Source organism: Mixophyes fleayi, chromosome 10, assembly GCF_038048845.1.
Source record: "Mixophyes fleayi isolate aMixFle1 chromosome 10, aMixFle1.hap1, whole genome shotgun sequence".
In the NCBI taxonomy this organism is placed as follows: domain Eukaryota; kingdom Metazoa; phylum Chordata; class Amphibia; order Anura; family Limnodynastidae; genus Mixophyes; species Mixophyes fleayi.
This window is the reverse complement of record NC_134411.1, coordinates 33,717,351-33,737,843: the sequence shown is the minus strand read 5'-3', so window position 1 is coordinate 33,737,843 and position 20,493 is coordinate 33,717,351. Positions and strand designations below refer to the sequence as shown.

Here is a 20,493-nt window from a genome sequence, read left to right as displayed (position 1 = left end):
AGGTGACATTAATTCAGTAGTTTTATTTTACTGCACATTCTTTTACGAATTTATATTCCACATAGGCATCGTGCAGTGTGTGGTGTAGTAGAGCAGAGCAGACCTAGACCCGTATTAATCTGTACATGTATCTGTAGACCTGTTCCTTGTATGCACAGACCTGAATTACGTGTGTTCTGAACCAAACGTACATAGCACTCAGTATACGTGTCTTGATGAATCAGGTCTATTGTGTTTTAAAATGTTGGGAGCTACGCACATTCCCCTCCTATCTTATTTTATCGTTAAGACCAGTTTCATCCTTCAGTGCTCTCTCCTTCCTACCATTCATTACAGTACAGAAGCAGCTATAATGTAGAGCTGAGATTCTAAGGGATGGATTCCCACTGCAGTGTTGCATGTTAAGCCTCAATTAAAGAGAGAAGGTTGTCCACAAATGAACAATTCCTTTAGAGAAATAAGGAAAACCTAAAGTTTATAATGTGGTTAGAACAAATTGTGCAGAGGACAATGCTTCAACCTGACTTTTTTTTACCATTGCATTTTTTTTTACTTTGCTATGTTATGAAAGGGGGACGACGATAAAGGGATGGGGAAAGACGGTGAAACCGATGAAGAGAGGACAAAGGAAGACAAAGGTACCCATACCGGTAACAAAAAGTCTGAGTTTGCCATATATGACAAGTAAGACTGAGTTTTGTGATTTATGCAATGTCATGAAATGAATAATCCAAAGGAAAAACAATCTTCCTGTGTTCTCTAGTTCAATAAGCATTTCCTGCCCTGAATCGCATAATATCGCCAGAATGAGCGAATCGCTCATCTCATTACTAACTATGGAGCAAATTAATTGTCTGGAGTTCATGATAGGCGATAAAACTATGGCAATGTGAGATTGAAGGAGATAAAGCATTCGGTTATGTAGAAGAGCATATAGGAAACAATGCATTACAAGATGAGTTATCTCTTTCATTGGATTAATATTTTGAGATTGTGCGAGAAAAAAATAAAAATCACCCATATATCCTAGCACTGATGTCTACTACATTATATGAGAGTTAGAGGGATCGGCAGACGCAGGGTGACTGTAGTTATATGCGGAACAGATTTGTGAGCATATCTCATAATGATCTGTTACAATCAGATCATCCTCGGCTATCAGACTTGTTCTGTGGCCCCCACACATTGATGTAAAGGCAGTTTGCCCAAATGGCTATATTTCAGTATGTCTGTACAGCTTAACTTCAAAATTAAATTGATTTCTTCTTTATGTGTCAAATACATGATTTGGGTAATTCTGTAACACAGTCTAGCTTTGTTTAGTTAGAATTATCACCACAAATATCTTCAGGAATAATCTACAATCATTATTCTAAGCATGACTTTGTAAAACACAGTTTAGCTAATTCCTGAATACTCTGTTTTCTTTTTAGGAAATTATAGCTGTAAAATATTTTTTGTCGATGCATGGTCGAAGACTCCCATCCTTTTTGGCCACGAAGAAGAAACCCGCTCCTATGGGGGATCGGCTCGTAACAGCACCCCCCCCTTGAGGTGGGGTCAAGGCACCCCGACCACCAGGTTTCCCAGGGTACCTTTTAAAAAAGTCCTTAATTAGTTTATTAGCATGGAGATGTTTTCGTGGTACCCAAGACCGTTCCTCCGGGCCATAGCCCTTCCAGTGGACCAAAAAGTGGATTTGGCTTTGCACTTTTTTTTGTAGTCCAGGATTTTCTCGACAATGAACTTTTGATGTCCTTTAACTGAAACGGGACCGGGTCTGTGAACTCGGTGTGGCCTGAATTTATGCAACCATGTGACCGCTTTTAACAAGGAGCAATGAAATGTATTAGGGATCTTGAGCGAAGAAGGAAGTTTTAACCTAAACGCCACAGGGTTAACCTGTCCAATAAAGGGCCCAATGAACCTGGGACCTAACTTCTTACAAGGTTGCTTGAGTTTAATATTGCGTGTCGACAGCCACACCCTATCCCCAACTTTGAAAGGACATGGTCGGCGGTATCGATCAGCATAATGCTTAGATTTAAATGAAGCTTGTTTGAGGGCAATGTGAACTTTCCTCCATATCCGGAAGAGATGAGAAATAGGAGAACGAGACTTAGATTGGTTCGGAGATTCCGAAGTAGACAGAGAATTGGACCGAGGATGAAATCCAAGGTTGCAGAAGAATGGGGACATCAGAGTAGAAGAATGGCATGAGTTGTTGTAGGCAAACTCTGCCCATGGAAGCAGAGCATGGCATTTGGTTACATATAACCGGAGGTATTGCTCAAGGGATTGGTTGACCCTTTCTGTTTGTTCGTTGGACTGTGGGTGATACCCAGAAGACAGACAAATTTTGATCCCCAATTGGGTACAGAACGCCCTTCAGAAAGTGGCGACAAATTGGGAGCCACGGTCTGAAACAAAGTTAACGGGAAGTCCATGGAGCTTGAAAACATGCTGAATGAATAGGGAAGCCAATGTTTTGGCACATGGTAATCCCGCAAGAGGAACGAAGTGAGCCATCTTACTAAATCTGTCTACTATCACCCAGATGGTGTTAAAGCTGGATGATCAAGGCAGTTCCACGATGAAGTCTATGGTTATGTGTGTTCAGGGTCTTACTGGAACAGACAGAGGCAAAAGAAGACCTGCAGGAAGTTTGCGGGAGGATTTATTCCTGGCACAGGATTCACAGGATAAGACAAATTCCTTGGTGTCTGCGGATAACGAGGGCCACCAGACTGAATGAGACAAAAGTTCCATCGTTTTGGATACTCCAGGATGACCCAAAGTCTTATTATCATGGCATTCCACCAGAACCGTTCTTCTCAAATGGTCGGGTACGAATAATTTACCCTTGGGCGTAGCCGGAGGCGCCAAATGCTGAAGGTCATGGAGAATTGTACTGAGATCCTGAGTCAGACCAAGAATTATCTTGGACGCGGGAATAATAAAAGTGGGTTCTGTGGAAGGAGGATGCGAGGCAACGAAGCTACGAGATAAGGCATCTGCTTTCGTGTTTTTGGATCCTGGCCGGAACGTAATAGTGAATTTGAAACGGGAGAAGAAAAGGACCCACCGAGCTTGTCGGGAATTCACAATCTTGGCAGATTGAATATACTGCAAATTTTTATGGTGGGTATATACCGTGATGACATGGTTAGCTCCTTCTAGCCAGTGTCGCCATTCTTCAAATGCCCACTTGACTGCTAACAATTCCCGATTACCCACATCGTAGTGAGTCTCAGCAGAAGAAAATTTCTTAGAAAAGAATGCACAGGGGTGCAGCCTGTGATCATTAAGATCCTTCTGAGAAAGGATGGCACCGGCCCCGACGTCAGAGGCGTCCACTTCGATAACAAATGGTAGATCCGGATTGGGATGTCTGAAGACGGGTGCAGAGACAAAAGCATCTTTGAGAGCCTGGAAGGATGTCACAGCAGCGGAAGACCAGTTAACAGTATCGGCCCCTTTTCGGGTAAGGGCAGTAATGGGAGCCACTAACACTGAAAATGACTGGATGAATCGTCTATAGTAATTAGCAAATCCTAAAAACCTCTGAATGGCCTTTAGATTGCTAGGCTGGACCCAATCAAGAATTGCCTGGACCTTACTGGGGTCCATAGAGAAGCCATGAGGAGAGATGACATATCCGAGGAACGTGACCTGGGTGACATCGAACTCGCATTTCTCGAGTTTGGCAAAGAGGCAGTGTTGGCGCAGTTTGAGGAGAACCTTTTTTACTTGTATACGGTGCTGCTCCAGTGACTTGGAATAGATCAAAATGTCGTCAAGGTAGACCACAACGAACTTTCCCAGAATTTCTCGTAAGACATCATTAATAAAATCTTGAAACACCGCGGGGGCATTACATAGGCCAAAGGGCATGACCCGATAATCATAATGGTCCGAATGGGTGTTGAAAGCCGTCTTCCACTCATCCCCTTCTCTGATCCAGATCAAATGATATGCTCCTCTCAGATCAATCTGATCGGCTCACTGGAGCCCCTAGTCGTGGGGACAGACTTGGCTGCAGACGAACGGAGGGTCGTGAAATGTGCACTGACTGGGGAGAACCCAGGGGTAGCGTGAAGTAGTACACAGCAGCGTGAGATCCAAGCAAAGGTCAAGGGCCGGCAGCAGACAGCGATACCAGATAACGAGCCGAGGTCAGGGGTCACAGGCAATACAACAAGGTCCAGAGACAAGCCAGGGGTCATACACGGGAAATCCAAACTAGAGTACAGCACAGGAGCAGGGAACAAGGAACAGGAGCCTAGGTACACTGGGAGCTATAACTGGCAGTGAGGCTCTGTCCTTACTGCCTTAAGTAGTGAGAGGAGCCAATCAGAGCAGTGTGCAGCGAGACTCCTCCCAATACAATCAGCCAATCATATTAAACAGACTAACTAGCCTGAATAAACAGTGGTAGCTCTTGGACATGTGTCCATGTATATTCCTATCCTGCCTCCCACAATAGTTTCTGACAGTAGCCTAAAGTTATAATTTAGTTAAATTTCGTCTGCGTGCATGCGCCCGACTGTAGGACAGCTGGCCGGGCGCTGCGGCAGTAGAGCAGAGCGTCCCGGTTGTTGCCCAGTCAACCGGGACGCGGAGGGCGGAAGTGACGTCCCGGTCGTCAAGGAGACAGCCGGGACGTCTGAGTGACCCGGAAGTGAGCCGCGGCGGCCCGTCAGGGAGCTGCGGCTCATAACACAACTATAAATGTGTCCCCACATTTTAAATTTTGCCTGCCTCAAATGCAACATGGTTTTGCAAAGTTACTCCTTTGTTTATGATTTGCTCTCCTTAGTGACTCAGGCCATCTATCTTCAGGAATAATCTACAATCATTATTCTAAGCATGATATGGTAAAACACAGTTTAGTTCATTTCTGATGACTCTCCGATTTTCTCTTAGGAAATTATAACTAATCTATTTTTTATCCACAGGTAAATCAAAAGAAGTTAAGAAACAGGTAATTATTATTCACTACAAAATTTCACACAAAGAACGATTATCATTTTAAGTGAAAGTCTGGTTCCGTATCTCAGTGACGTTCTCCACAATACAGGTAATGTAATATTGATGTAATAAGTGACATCATAATGGAACTCTTGGTTAAATATTGGTCAGTGCAAGTAAAAAGATATTTTTTTCTCTTGCCTGTAGGACATATTGGAGAATTTCAGGGGGAAAAAAATCTATTTAGTTTGAGGTTATTCTTTAAAGAGTCATTAATTATAAAATAAATAGTTGATCTAATAGTAGAATATATTTTGCCACATTCACACATGTTTAAATTGAAGTCTCTCAAGATCATTGAGAATAACGGTGTCCTCAGGAGTGTAGTTTGGCATTACCAGGCCCCTGTCACGTCAGGACACCATGGAAAGATCCATATTTTCACTTTGGGAGGCAGGCAGACGTATCACTGTGAGCTGCCCTACTTTTCACTCTAGAACACGCTCTTAATAAACTAGATAGACCAGTAAGTGTAAATACAGCTTTTCAGTCAAGAGACAGCCTTTACATTTATGAAAATTATTTCTAATTATTATCAATTGAGGCTGTTATAAATATTTATAATGTGGGGTGTGGTCTAGCAGTCATTCTGAACGGACACTTTTGCAGTGGGCTGCGTTCAGCCAATATAAAATCCGAGACACATGGGGGACTCCCTTTCTACAAACTAAGCAACCTTACCAACATCTACACGGGGAAGACCCCCAGGAATATATTGACACCTGTATCAATGGGTTGGAGACATGGGGAGCTGAAAGCCAGGTACTGCTACGTGTGACCGTCACTAGGTCTCTGAAGCTGAGGCCTCGAGTTGAGGAGCATCAGGAACTCTCTCCTGAACATCACCAGACTGTCAAACTCGCTGGTAGACAGGAACAGAACGCAACCACTGCACAGCAATAGCCTGCCACTTGTGCAGATTGTACCCCAAACACGACCTGCTACATTGGGACCCTTGGAGGAGCGACACTGTGCTGTATTTCCCATCAGAGACCCTGATCTCCTTTCCTCAGTTAAGCAGCACTGTCCATCTACATTCTGGAGTCCTTGGACCTCTAAAGACCATTTCCATTGCCCTTAGTGCATCCACCACCCGCTATTTCCAAAGACCACTGAAAGCCTTAGTGAGTACATCCTCTGATCACGTGAATGTGCAGTCTATCATTAATGCTCTGAGATCTGCAAGCTCTGCTGGGTATGTAACCACATGCAAGGCTGACAATTGTCCTGCATTACATATCTCAATCATATCAAATCAATATATATATACACTCACTGTCTGGACTGTCAGTCTATTACCACTGACTCTTCTGATTTTATACAACATAGTTCAACAGCAGGTGTCTCCCGGCAGATTATACAAGTTGCTGAATGTGACACTCCACTGCCACCTTGTGATTGTTCCAGCTAACTGCTGCAAATCCTATTATTAACAAAATGCAATATGTTACGCAATGTTCCACTGGCAATATATGCGCCTCATTCAGATATGTATAGTTAACTGACCTACTACTGACATACCTCAGCTCAATGTCATAAAAACTCTGATTGTAAGCTGGAAATTTCCAAAGACTCTCAGGGATCCTGTTGAGTGTTGTTGTACTTCTTGAATGGAAACACTATTTCATACCGATATGATATAACCAACCAAACTGGCTCCCCAAGTGAACTATTTTGGCAACAATTACCCCTCATCAATTTCTCACCAAATACAGGTTAATGCACGTTCCAAAACAGCACAGCAGTTAACACAGGTATCACCACCCAGATTGGTCTCTTCTTGGTTTCTTCTCCCATTCAGGATGTTGCACAACTGATTGAAATTGATGATCCTGTTACACTTTGATCTATTCTGTCCTTGTCAACAACTCTCAAAACCAATATAAGTTTAGAACAATGGTTAAAGAAACAAAAACTGAACTGACGGATTTTGGGTCACATACGGACCAACCAAGATGTAAGAAGTAGTTTTATCCCATAATATCTGTGCATGATCTACTCCAAGAAAAATTGTCTGCGATCAAGATAGACAGTACTATACATAGTTGATGAGGTTGAAAAAAAAAAGACACCAGTCTATCAAGTTCAACCTATTCTGTATCTCCTGCGATCCCTCACTTATATTTGAAATTGATCCAGATTATGCAACCACCTATCGTTTCAATCGGGAAAAATACCTCCAGACCCAATATTGCAGTCCTATTTTTACCCTATATCCACTATTATCCTTCATTAACAGTCGTATCCCTGGATACACTTTTACGCTAAAAATTTCTCTAACCCTTTCTTAAGCATATCTATTAAATCTGCCATTGCAACCTTCCCTGGCAGTGAATTCAATATCTTGACTGCCCTTACTGTAAAGAACCCATTCCTTTGCTAGTTGTGAAACTTCCTCTCCTCTAACCTTAGGGGGTGACCGTGTGTTCTGTGTATAGTCCTTGGGGTAAAAAGTTCCCATGAAAGTTCTCTGTATTGACCCTTAATGTATTTGTACATAGTAATCATATCTCCTCTTAGACGTCTCATTTCTAAAGTAAACATGCCTAAACTGGCTAACCTTTCCTCATAACTTAATGACTCCATACCCTTTATCAATTTTGTCACCCTTCTCTGAACACTTTCTAGTTCCAAAATATCTTTCTTGTAGAGTGCTGCCCAGAACTGTACTCCATATTCAAGATGAGGTCTGACCAATGATTTATATAGTGGCAAAATTACAGTGTCTTCCCTTGCATCTATACCTTTTTTTACACATGCCAATACTTTATTTGCCGTTGCAGCTGCTGCTTGACATTGAGCACTATTGCTAAGTCTACTGTCTACAAGCACTCCCAAATTCTTTTCCATTATAGATTTCCCTAAATTAATCCCATTTAATTTAAAGATTAGATGCTTGTTTTAGAGCCCTAAATGCATAACCTTACATTTATCTATGTTAAACCTCATATTCCATTTGGCCACCCAATCTTCCACTTTATTTCAGTCCCTTTGTAGAGAAGCTACATCGTGCTCTGATTTTATTACCTAACAGAGTTTAGTGTCATCAGCAAAAATGGAAACGTTACTCTCTAAACCATCACCAAGGTCATTAATAAATATATTAAAAAGGAGTAGCCCCAGCACAGAACCTTGAGGTACTCCACTTTAAACTTTTGACCAATAACAAAATGTTCCATTTATCACAACTCTCTGTTCCCTATCCTCTAACCAGTTTTAGATCCAAGTACAAATGTTGTTTCCTAGACCCACTTTCCTTATTTTGTAAACCAACCTCTTGTGTAACAATGTATCAAAGGCCTTTGCAAAATCTAAGCAGACCACATCTACTGTGCTGCCCTGGTCTAAGTTCCCACTAACTTCCTCGTAGAAACAAATAATATTAGTTTGACATGACCTATCCCTCACAAATCCATGCTGATTACCACTAATAATCTTATTGTGCACCAAATAATCCTGAATACTATCCCTTAATATACCTTCGAGTAGTTTCAACCTTCCAGTAGTTTCCTCCTTACCGATTTGGAAGACAGATCCAGTCACAATAACATTAAAATAAGAGGCCTTTCTGATTTTGTATCGAACGCAAACCTCTACAGTTATGTTACTGCTTTATTCCACAATCAGCTTCCCTCAGCTGCCTCAAACAACCTCTGCATTGATAGGATCCATAGATTATCCAAATCCAAGCAAGTGCCTCTCCTAGAGCTACTTTTTAGAGTGCACTGCTTTCACATTAAGGAGCAGAACCTTAAAGCACCCTTACCATCTTCATACACCTCCGAAGCCTTTGGTGACCTTCAGCTAATCCCGGACATCTCTACAACCCAACAATTCTTGCTAAACATGGACTATTCCGCCCCATCAGCACAGCCCTAAGAGCAGCAAACATTCAATACAGATGTGGATTTCCGTCAAAACTCATAATCCATAAGAATGGAACTTTTACTACAATTGTGTCTCTGGAAAAGGGCCTGACTTTTTTCTTCAAAGTCTATTAGCCATATCTGCAAAGAATGAAAAGCAACAGACACCAGGGGGTAAATGTATGAAGCTGAGAGTTTTCTGGCGGGTTTGAAAAACCAAATCAATCAGATTCTAGCTATTATTTATTTAGTACATTCTACAAAATGACAGCTAGAATCTGATTGGTTGCTATAGGCAACATCTCCACTTTTCAAACCCGCCGGAAAACTCTCAGCTTGATACATTTACCCCCAGATTGTTTTTAATCCCCACCTATGAGAATGTCATATCATGCATGCTTGGCTCACCTTTATTCTTTCTGCATCTCAGAGACTCCTTTTAGAGATTGACCGGTTATGCAGGTCCTCAGAAACCTGTTTTGAGAGGTGTGGCAATTTGGGCACTAGTTAGAATTAAAAAAATAAACAATACAATTCAATTTTCTTACTAATCTTGGACAGCACAATTAGAAGATCAACAGAAAAAGTAATTCAATACTTTGGGAAACAGGGCATATAAACTCTTGGCTTGTAAACTTAGAATGCAGTTAATCGTTTTAAATCCTTGGCCAATAGTCATACTCAAACCCTTGACCCATATTTTGAAATCCTTAGATATTGCAAACTAATTTGCACTATATTATGAACAAATCTACAACCTCAAAATCGACCAATCAACATTCCAACCTACAACAGATTTCATTAATTCCTTCCTAGAATTACTTAACCTCCAATTCCTTACCCTCAGAAGAAGTGGTGACTCTCTGCTACACCTGGAAGGATGAGGAAATTAAAAGTGTCTTAAAGTCTATGAAAAGAAATAAAGCCCCCTGTTCAGAGAGTTTTACCAATGGCATTTACATAACATACCAGGCCGAGCTGATCCCAATTTTGAACGTGCTATTTAACAAAGCTACAAGAGATAGCCATTTTCCTAAGGAAATCATTACGATACCCAAGCCTGGTAAAGACCCTACAAACTGCCAAAACTAGCTATTAGAGTCAACCCCATCCTTCCTCAACTGATTAATCTGGATGAGGTGGGTCTTATTCTGTCAGGCACCTAATAATACAATATTATAGAATAGCAAATCAAATTACTAGCTCTCAGCCTCTAGTATTGCTTTCTCTAGATGCGAAGAAGATGTTTGACAATGCTCCATTGGGACTTCTTGCCTAGGGTTCTTGCCAGAATTAGCTTTAAAGGCTTGTTTTTCCAGGCAATCCATACATTATGTGAAAATCTCTCAGCACGGATCTTTAGCAATGGGGTCCTTTCCTCAAATTTTTGGAATTTGAAATTGAACTAGAGAGGGTTGTCCTCTATCTCCGCTTATATTTGCCCCAGCTTCCTACTATAAGCTGTACACCTCTAAATCTGAATCCCAGTGCCCGAACGTATTCAAGGATCCCTTAAAATCTGCATATAAATACCACTGGTGATCTACATCTTTGAAATGCTTGGGGATATATATTCCTTCAAACACTATAAACTGTAATTATTTACCGCTGTTCAAAGTTTGACTGTTTAAACAAATCATGGACCATCATCAATGTTTCATGGCTAGGATGAATAGCCACAGTAATGATGATGCTTCTCCCATAAATCAATCAATAAATTATAAACAGTATTACTAAATTTTGTCTGGAGAGGTAAATGTCCGAGACTTGCCCAGGAACATCTCTTTAGATCGAAACTAAAAGGGGCCACTCCTAAGCTAGAGACTTATTAAAAGGGTAGTCTTTGGGTTCAACTTAAGGATTGGCTAGCTCCTCACAAGCCATGGGTTGATATTGAAAAGCACAATTTAACCCTGTCCCCCTGGGTGACCTCCTGTCACGGTTACATACAGGAATACAGCTAGGCGCCACGAATATGGTGAAAACACTCTGTGTTTATTTGCAGAAATGTACAAATAGCAGGTAATCAAGTCTGTAGTAAATACCATGTGCAAAGCTGATGCAGGAAGCAGGAGGTAATATGAACAAATCCCAAGCAGCAAGTAACCAGAAGCATATCAGAAGGCAGGAACAAGTAATAACAGGATGTGACATCAGGATATGACAACAATAACCAGCCCTGAATGCTGGGAGAGACAGGTATAAATGGAACACACCCAGGCGCATGAGATAATGAGTGAAGCAGTGTTAACTCCTAAGGTACTAAGAGCACAACAGTCACAATAGCAGCACCTCTGGTGATCAGAGGTACTGCTGCTAACAAATAAAATGAACACAAATGATAAAGTCTGATAGTCCAGGAGGCAGGAGCTGCCAGGCAAAGCAGTATGCTGCAGGCAGATCGTGACACCTTCTTTCGGCAGATAAGAAACACAGACCTGTAAACAAGTCCACTCTATGATGTATTCTTGACGTATACGATAAAATTATTCAATCTACATTTAAAATCAAATTTCTCTCCTCCCGTTTCTCTATATTATTTTTATCGAAGACTGGATTCATGGCATAATCAGGGCATCAACACGATACAAGACCTAACAATTCTTTCCTATGTTTTGCCCAACTCCAAGATATATATTTTGCTCCCATGCTGGACTTCTACAAATATTTACGAATCCATCATTGGATTCAACCACAGGAAATGCACCCCTCTCTTCTGAACCATCTGTCTCCTTTTGTAAGCCAGAGTCATGGGGGTGAAATTTCATCTTGGTATAAAAAATCCTTATGTCTACCGGTGAAGAAACAAATTGCAGTCGGAATCTGACTCGCACCACTCCCTGCCTAATGAGGAATGGAATATGTGTATAAAATATCTACGTGTATCAAACATTCCGAGGTGTTAGTGAAAATTATCCGTAGATTATGTCTTACACCAGAAAAACGCCATAAAACTTGGTCTTCTGTCTCCAAGTTTTGCTGGATGGACTGCGGTGAGGCTGGAACTCATATATATTCTGAAACTGTCCGAAACTTCAACACCCCTGGGTAGAGGTTTTTGATTGAATCAAACAGGTTCCTAAATCAAGACTCCAACCTCTACCCAAAATTGCTCTTCTCCATCATTATCCCCTCACAGCTCCAGAGGCATAATAAATATGTAACAGCACATATACTAATTGCAACTTGAGCCGCAATAGCTCAATAGTCAAAAAAAATCTGTCCCCTTCACTCCTATTTATAAATGTATCCAAAATTCAGATGAGTTATGCTGTGGAAGCCATTGGTTTCAAATATTCAACCTCAACATCCTCTTCTCTGCTTAAATGGAACCAATGGTTTGTTTACATTCGCCTTGCTCTCCCATATCGCCATAACGAGTATCACAGTATTACCCATTGGCAATTTTGTGAGCAATTCTTTGTCTCCTCCATAAAGTTAATGTGTCAATTAACAATTGTATTTTTCCTTCAATATTCCCCAGCTATTCACCTATCTCCTCCCCCTCCTTTGTCAGTACCCCCTTAATACCGGTTGTCTTTTGCAAGATATCCTTCATATCTTTCAATAAAAGTTTATTGAGTTAAATTATATATATATATATATATATATATATATATATATATATATATATATATATATACACAATATGCGATCCCGTTTACAACTTTCCATTAGTTGTTCACTCTGCTTTTTAGTAGGACCTTCTGTCTGCAATGTCTTATGTCTCTTTTCTTTTCCATTCCGTAGCATTACGAGTGTGAAGGTAGGACATCTTTTCTAAGTCAACCAATGTATTATGGTACAAAGATTGAAATACGCATTTAAAAATTTTTTGAACCACCGCAGCCTATGTGACTATTATTATCTCGGCAGCATAGAGGATCCAGCACCCAGAGGAAAATGCGCTATTAAGGTCTTCTTCGTTCAGGGTGTATTTTCATTTATTGAGACGGGCCTGCTGGGGATAGAAGATATGTATATCGCTCTGGTGACAGTTATATTGAAATGTAGGGTTGACGCAGTGTGGGATGTATGCCAGTTTGCATGAATTCGCTCTGTGCATGCCCAGAGAGATCGCGGGCGCATATGTGCTCATGCAGATTTGCGTGCTCCTGCCCGTCGCGCATGTTCAGTTATGATCCGAAGCAGACTGGGAAAATGATGTGTATATGCCGGAGGAAGCTGTTTTATTTGCAGGTGGTATTGGGCAGGCGTAAATAGCGGGCGATGATGAAACACAAATGGATAAAAATATGGGCACGAGTGGGGCGTAAGTGTATGTGACATGTGCCTGGTTTAAACCAGCCACATTTACTGCTGGTGTTAAACTGCACAGATCTTACGATACGATACTCAGCATTTAGCCGCAAATACATAATTACTGGCTTTTTTTAAATGTAAATTACGCTTGTTGGGTGTTACTTTGTTCCACACATTATCCCACAAGTTAGCAGAGGTCAACTAATTGGATCCAATTCTAAGCCTCCATATAGCACCATTTATATAATCACTGCCTAGACCTCAGACCAGTAAGTCTATTTGTAGCTCATTAAGCTTTGTCAACTTTTTAAAACTTGTTCTGAAATATACAATAAGAGAGATGCACTAATTTTCTTTTTTATAATCCACAGGACTAATATACACGGTACAATTTGGAAAACTTCTCTGTTTTCTGGCGGAAAGCGGTACGTTTGTCAATATTAATTACTAACTAACGCCAAACATTCTGGAAAGGTTTCTTCTGTTCCCACTCAGGAGTTTAAAGACAAATAATTATCTTAAATTAAATGTAAAGACGATTGAAATTTTTAAAACAGGGACGCAAAATATTTGTCTGATTATGCATCTGGTTGTGGAATTTTACACGGTTCTCTGGACCGAATTTGTTTTATTGTTCTTCATAGAATTCCCTACTAATTTCCCCACCACCCCGCAGGGCAGAATGAAATGACTCAGGCGTCACCCCAGCACTTTCTATAAGCTATAAATTCTGCAGAATGGTGACACTAAAAGGGAAGTCCAAAATTATATCACCGGAACTTTACAACTATGCGAAATGTCCTGTTCCTCCGCAAAAATTTGGCTTGGGTGAAATTCTGTGGCCAGTTTGCTCATTTCATATTGAAAAAATGACGTGCGGGCAGGTTTTTAAATACCTTATATCGTAAAATTTCTACATTCGTTGCTTTTAAATTCTTCTCAAGGTTCACAAACAATGGAAAACAAGGTGGGCCAGATTCATTAAGGAATGTAAGGCAAAAAAAAATTGTAAGTTTTCTCCAGGAGAAAACCATGTTACAATGCAAGGGGTGCATATTAGTTTATTATTTTGCACATAAGTTAAATACTGGCTGTTTTTCATGTAGCACACAAATACTTGATAGCTTTATTTGTACACTGATATTTAAAATTGATCTAGGACATGTCCTACCCCAACTATAAATGTGTCATCACATTTTAAATTTGCCTCCACCTCCAATGCAACATGGTATTGCCAATGTGCAAAAGTTACTCATTTTCTTTACTTTCCGTAATGAATCAGACTTGTGGGCACTGCACGGAAAACAATTCTGATATTGAAGCCGGAATGTGATGAGCCAAAAAGTTTATCGATGCCTTAATATTGCCAGCATTCTTCATGACCCAACGTAATTCACTGCAGGTGTCATACCAGAAATCTTGCAGCTCGTATGTTTCCCATGGTCAACAAAGCCTGTAGGAGAGAATGAGAATTACAATGATATCAAACAGCTAAATTAAATCAGTTTATTCAAATAAATACAAATAAGTCAAATACAAGTCTCTTTTTACCCAATAGATGTACCTACGATAGTTGCACATTGCATCTGCTGCCTTCACACAGTATTAATAATTAATATTCAGCTGTCTATTCACTATAAAGCACAATTCATTCACAGAACAGATGATCCTTCATAGTGATTACAAGAAAGAAGGCTCCGAATGCCACACAGAACTTGCAATATAATACAAATACATTACTCTTGGCAGTGCAGATGACTGGTACAGTTGATATCTCTAAAGGTGTATAAGAAGTGAGAAAAGGAATCTAATTGCCATGTTTAAAGTTGGAAAGCAATTTTTATATTATATATTTATTTATATAGCGCCACTAATTCTGCAGTGCTGCACAGAGAACTCATTCACTGCCCCATTGGGGCTTAAAATCTAAATCCCCTAACATATACACACACAGACTGAGAGAGACTAGGGGCAATGTAATAGCAGCCAATTAACCTACTAGTATGTTTTTGGAGTGTAGGAGGAAGCCGGAGTACCCGGAGGAAACCCATGCAAACACGGGAAGAACATACAAACTCCGCACAGATAAGGCCATGGTCGGGAATCGAACTCATGACCCTAAGTGCTGTGAGGCAGAAGTGCTAACCACTGAGCCACCGTGCTGTCCAGATATCCCCATTGTAATAATGCAAAATTAGATAAAATATGCGCTTTGCTTCATTGATCCGACAACATTCTTAAGAGAATGTTGCTTTTTCTTGTAGCACATTTCTTTGTTGCATTTCCAATCTCAAGTCTTTATTGCTCCCTCTAATTAGCCTTGTTGTCTTTACTCCCTGCAGAACTAAACAACAGATTCAACTGCCCTTCAAAACCACACAAGAGCCCATAGAGACTTGGTGAGTGTTTAGATTCTTAAATCTAAAAAGCAATTGCAGAAAGGGGCAGGTCAGCTGACGATTGTGGTAGCTACATTGCTATGCTAAAAACACACTGACCGTTTTCACCACCGCTGAACGGTTCTAGGTCCATTATAGAGACTGTGGAGGTAATTTCTGAACCGGCAAAAATATGTCAATACGGCACAATAGTCATTACTTTCTGCTTTCTGATGACATTTGCCTGTTTTTTCTGTTAGGTGCCCAAATTAGAGGATCATAATAATAGTACCTTTTTTTTTTTAAACTTATGATGGGCAAAGCGAGCAGGATATGAATGGGTCAGGGAATTCTATCCCGAACATGGTATAGCCATTTCTCATGCTTTTGGATATAATTGCAGACTGAGCAATATTTGGAGACACTACCAAATCAGCTGGTGTCCAAATAGTCTTTGTAATCGCACAAGATAAATACATTTTTTACCACTACCAGGGTCAAAGTAATTTGGCCTTAGTAGCTGCTTTCAGTGCGACACATTTTCAGCCATCTAGGCACAGTTTCAGTGCATAAATATGTGTACAAAAACCAATGTAAATTTTAAACTCTATATAAATTTGTTGCACTTGAAATATAGGCAACTTTAATATGCCCTTACTGTTATCAGTAAGTTCATATATAAACCAGTTAACCCGTGCATGATACTCATGCATTCTAGTCAAATCAAGCTACTTAAGGTGTTAAAAAGGTTCTTGTTATGCATTTGGGGCTAGGCCAGGCCTCCTCAGGGGAAGAGCGTTACTTCCCGACGTAAGCACCCTTTTTTAACGTGGTTTGGTCCACATGTCACCACCTCATCATTCTTCTCCATCACCTCATCCTTCATCTTCATCGCCACATCCTTAATCTCCATCGTCTTACTGTTCTAAAACCTCTCGATACACAACGTTTCTGCTAAACACCTTATCGCTGTGCTCAATCAGTCTTCCTTGAAGGGCAGTATTCATAACCTGCACTTTCACATCACTGCTTCTCCGTACTCGTGAAAATGCGACATACAATTGTCCATGACCAAACACAGGCTCTGGTAAATAAATACCCACACAGTCAAGAGTTTGAGGCCTCAACTGGTAAATTTAGCCTTTACTACCCCTCCCACGGGGGGAAGGGGGGAGGATGGAAGTTAACTGACTTCACTATTATAATTTTTTTGTCAAATAATGTCAGTATACCAAATTTCAGTTCAATTGGATGAGCCCTTTCTGAGAAAATAGTTTTTTCCACACACACACACACACACACACACACACACACTAACACACGCCACTAGGCTTATATATATTAGATGAGGTAGTATATAGTTATTAAGGGGGTTGTGGAAATGGCAGTAGCCAGTAATTCTAGGTAACATTATTACTTTTGCCAAGATACACATTTCTGGCACAGACCAAACATCTACAAAGCATCTGCTCAGACAAGCATCAAGAATCGCAATGAGAAATTAGGAAATAGGTGCACATAAAGCAACCTTTGCAGTTTCTCCAGTTTGTGTTACCGAGCTCTGTGCTTTGAGATGAGATTGGAGATGTATGAATGGGTGGTGTTGCTGAGCATGTAAGAGCATACAGGATTTCTTCCTTTTCCTCTAAAGATACAAAGAATGGTGCACTTCTGGGTAAATCTTAAAACTACATAAATCCATACAACATGTGACTCAATACTAGATAGACCCGAGTGTACAAAGAAGGGCAACTGAAATGGTGCATGGCCTACAGTAGAAAACCGACCCGGAAAGAATAAAAGATCTTAATATGTATAGTTTGGACCAGAGAAGGGAATGGGGGGACATGATAGAAACTTTCAAATATATCAGGGGTTTAATCAGGTACAGGAGGGAAACATTCTACAAAGGAAGAGAAGTATTATAACACGAGGACATGCACTGACACTGGAGGGCAGTAGGTTCAGAAGAAATGTGAGGAATAATTAATTCACAGAAAGGGTAGTGGATAAGTGGAATAGTCTCCCATCAGAGGTGGTAGAGGATAATACAGTAGAGCAAGTTAAACATGCTTGGGATAGACATAAGGATATCCTTACAAAAGAACTAAGGATCAAATAGTGTTTGAGGTTTTCATAGGTTAAAAAATGGGCAGACTAGATGGGACAAGTGGTTCTTATCTGCAGTCAAATTATATGTTTCTATGTTTCAATGAGTTGGGTGGTCTTTTTCACAGAAATTGCCAAGTCTTCCCTTCCAATTTTGTGCAGGCTTGCTGGCCGCAAGCTAAAACAATCAAGGATATTGACATATGAAACTTCAGCAGCTGTATTCCACCTGAATTTAAAAGCAAACACGCATATCACACCAATGGATCACAGTTTTGTATCAGTGTTTCACCTCACCCAGTTTTCAAACTGCAGAGTGGAAATGGACGAGCACCCTACTGCAAAGCAAGAAGGACTCCTAAAAATGAACATTATCCACTCTTTTATACTGCTAATAATCTCACTCCTCAAAACTACATATTGTTTGGTCTGCAGAAACAAGGCGTATTCGACATTTAGCAAGAAACAACCTCACTCCTCACAACTGCTCCCATCGGCCAGTGCAAATGTTGCAAAGGGCAGCATGTGAGGTCTCTAAATAGGATTCGCACTGCACCTTGGCAGTTTTGTGTGTGTTGTAAATGACTGTTATATACAGGCGTAACAGATCTCAACTCCGCTCTGCTGAAAAATTAAACAAATATTTGCAGTTTAATGGAATCTAAGGAAATTTAGATATTATGCATTGTTGAATCATTTACACACATTTGGGGGCCAGCAATGCATTGAAAACAATCACTTCATTTGCTCATTCAATTGTTCTTTATTTTTTTTTAGGATCTGCAGATGCTCCACTGCAAAATGCGTTCGCTCCACCCACAGCCACTTGTAAAATCAGCTATGTTGTATCTCATATGTGTGGTAAAGGTTACAGCTGGATGCATCTCAGCCTGACACACAGCCACACCAACGTCATGACTGACTGATACCACAGAGATATAGTTAATAGCTCCCATTTGTTCTAGGTGCACAACACCAATTTATAATCTTCTACACTCCCATCACTAGAATACAAGCCCCCTATTACCCATTTATGTTTCACAGAGTGCAGAAAGTTTCCTGTTTCTTGTCTGATATAGATTCCGTTTGCTACAATTACATTAGAGCTACCCACTGCCCTAATTCATGTAATCCTGTAGGTTGACACAGAGAAGCATCATTTATATGATTATATCATTAGAACACAAACACAAAGCTTTGCCTGGAAGACTGATAACATGAGACTCACGATAGAACCATTATTGTTTTATGCATATTTATAATCCATTCTGCTCGACAGTGAATAAAGATATATAATGTACCAGGAATGGTGTTCTCTGTTTTGATGTTGCCTGAGGACTAACACAAATGTAAAAATATTTCTACATATTGGTATAATCATCATCATCATTTATTTATAAGGCGCCACATATTCCGAGTCAGCATTATAATGAATGTTATAATGAAAGGAATAAGCTGGTTTACTTCTTCGTAGTTTACAAACCCACTCTATTGATTCAATTATTTTATTTTTGTTCTCCAGACAATGCATCCTCGGAGAAACTCCATTTCACATCAAAAGTCTGAGACTTGCTAGCATTGTATGCATGTGTACACTAGTTTGAAATTGTCTTTGTAAATGTGGATGTGGCATAATGCATACTGGAATAGATGGGCCATTGATGTGATATACTGTGTACATGAGTGCCACATGCTCTGTTCTGTATACATGAATGGGGCGGGCATACAGTATACTAGAATAGATGGGCCATTGATGTGATATACTGTATACACGAATGTCACATACTCTTATGTATACATGGATTATTATTATTATTAATTTTTATTTATAGGGCGCCACTAGGTGTCCGTAGCGCCGTACAGGGACAAACAAAATTACAATACGAGGTGAGACAGCACAGAACAGCAAACAATAACCACAGTAACTCAGTGAGCTCAGGGCACAGCTGGAGAGGTGGGGGAGGGGAGAGGGGTACAACAGCGGCACCTAGGAAGGAGGGCACGGAAGAGAGGGAGACCCCCAGGGGGAAGAGGAGGGAGCGAGAGGGGATGGGGGAAGAGGGTCCTCGAGGAGGAACGCTAGGTAGCTGGCGAGCAGAGTTAAAAGTGGTGAAGACAGGAGGAGAGAAGACCCTGCTCAAAGGAGCATACAATCTAAGGGGTGGGGTAGACTGGCAGAGAGACACGGGGGAGAGAAGGAGAGAACGGAGGATAAGGGAAGAAGAATTAAGGGGAATAGTCAGAAGAAAAGGTAGGAAGTTAAGTAGGAGACTGGAAAGGAGTATACTGTATACTAGAATGGATAGGACATAGGATATGAGAGAGAGAAGAGAGAGAGAGAGAGAGAGAGAGAGAGAATGAATGTTTGCATTGAAAGCGCTGGGACCCTTCCTCCCATGGGCAGTAGGTCCTGGGATAATGGTACAAATTTGGGACCCCTCTCCATTATACTAATATAAAATAAATACGTAAATTTAACACACACGTTTTAGAAATGAGAAAAGACTCCCCCGAAACCACTATTTTACTACAAATATTTTATTTTAAAAATCTTACTTGATATCGTAATCAACAGGGAAGAACATAAAAAGTATAATACATGGTGATGACTGCTCGCTAGGAAGACATGGCACTGAGTGACTGTGTCCCCATTTGCCCAGGAGGGTCAATAGCTGCTCAGCCAATTGCAAGTGGCTAGTGTGGGAAACCACTTTTGATTGGGTGGCTATTGACCCACCTAAAGATGTCAGAGACTGAAGAAGAGGTAAGTGCTATTTAAACTCTACTAGAGGGTGTATCTAGCAAACAGCTACAGAAAAATATTTGCAAAGTACACCTTTTGGACG

General features: G+C 40.6%; 1 protein-coding gene across 1 annotated transcript in view; it reads left to right on the top strand.

The window, feature by feature from the left end:
• Positions 1-18,945, top strand: part of LOC142104165 (uncharacterized) — a 72,971-nt gene extending 54,026 nt beyond the window's left edge. The window contains exons 16-20 of the mRNA XM_075188681.1: positions 4,959-4,984; positions 12,648-12,663; positions 13,532-13,585; positions 15,503-15,559; positions 18,425-18,945. Coding sequence (XP_075044782.1) covers positions 4,959-4,984; positions 12,648-12,663; positions 13,532-13,585; positions 15,503-15,552 — 146 coding nt within the window. The 3' untranslated portion in view covers positions 15,553-15,559; positions 18,425-18,945. The remainder of the gene's footprint in view (positions 1-4,958; positions 4,985-12,647; positions 12,664-13,531; positions 13,586-15,502; positions 15,560-18,424) is intronic.
• The last annotated feature ends 1,548 nt before the right edge of the window (positions 18,946-20,493 follow it).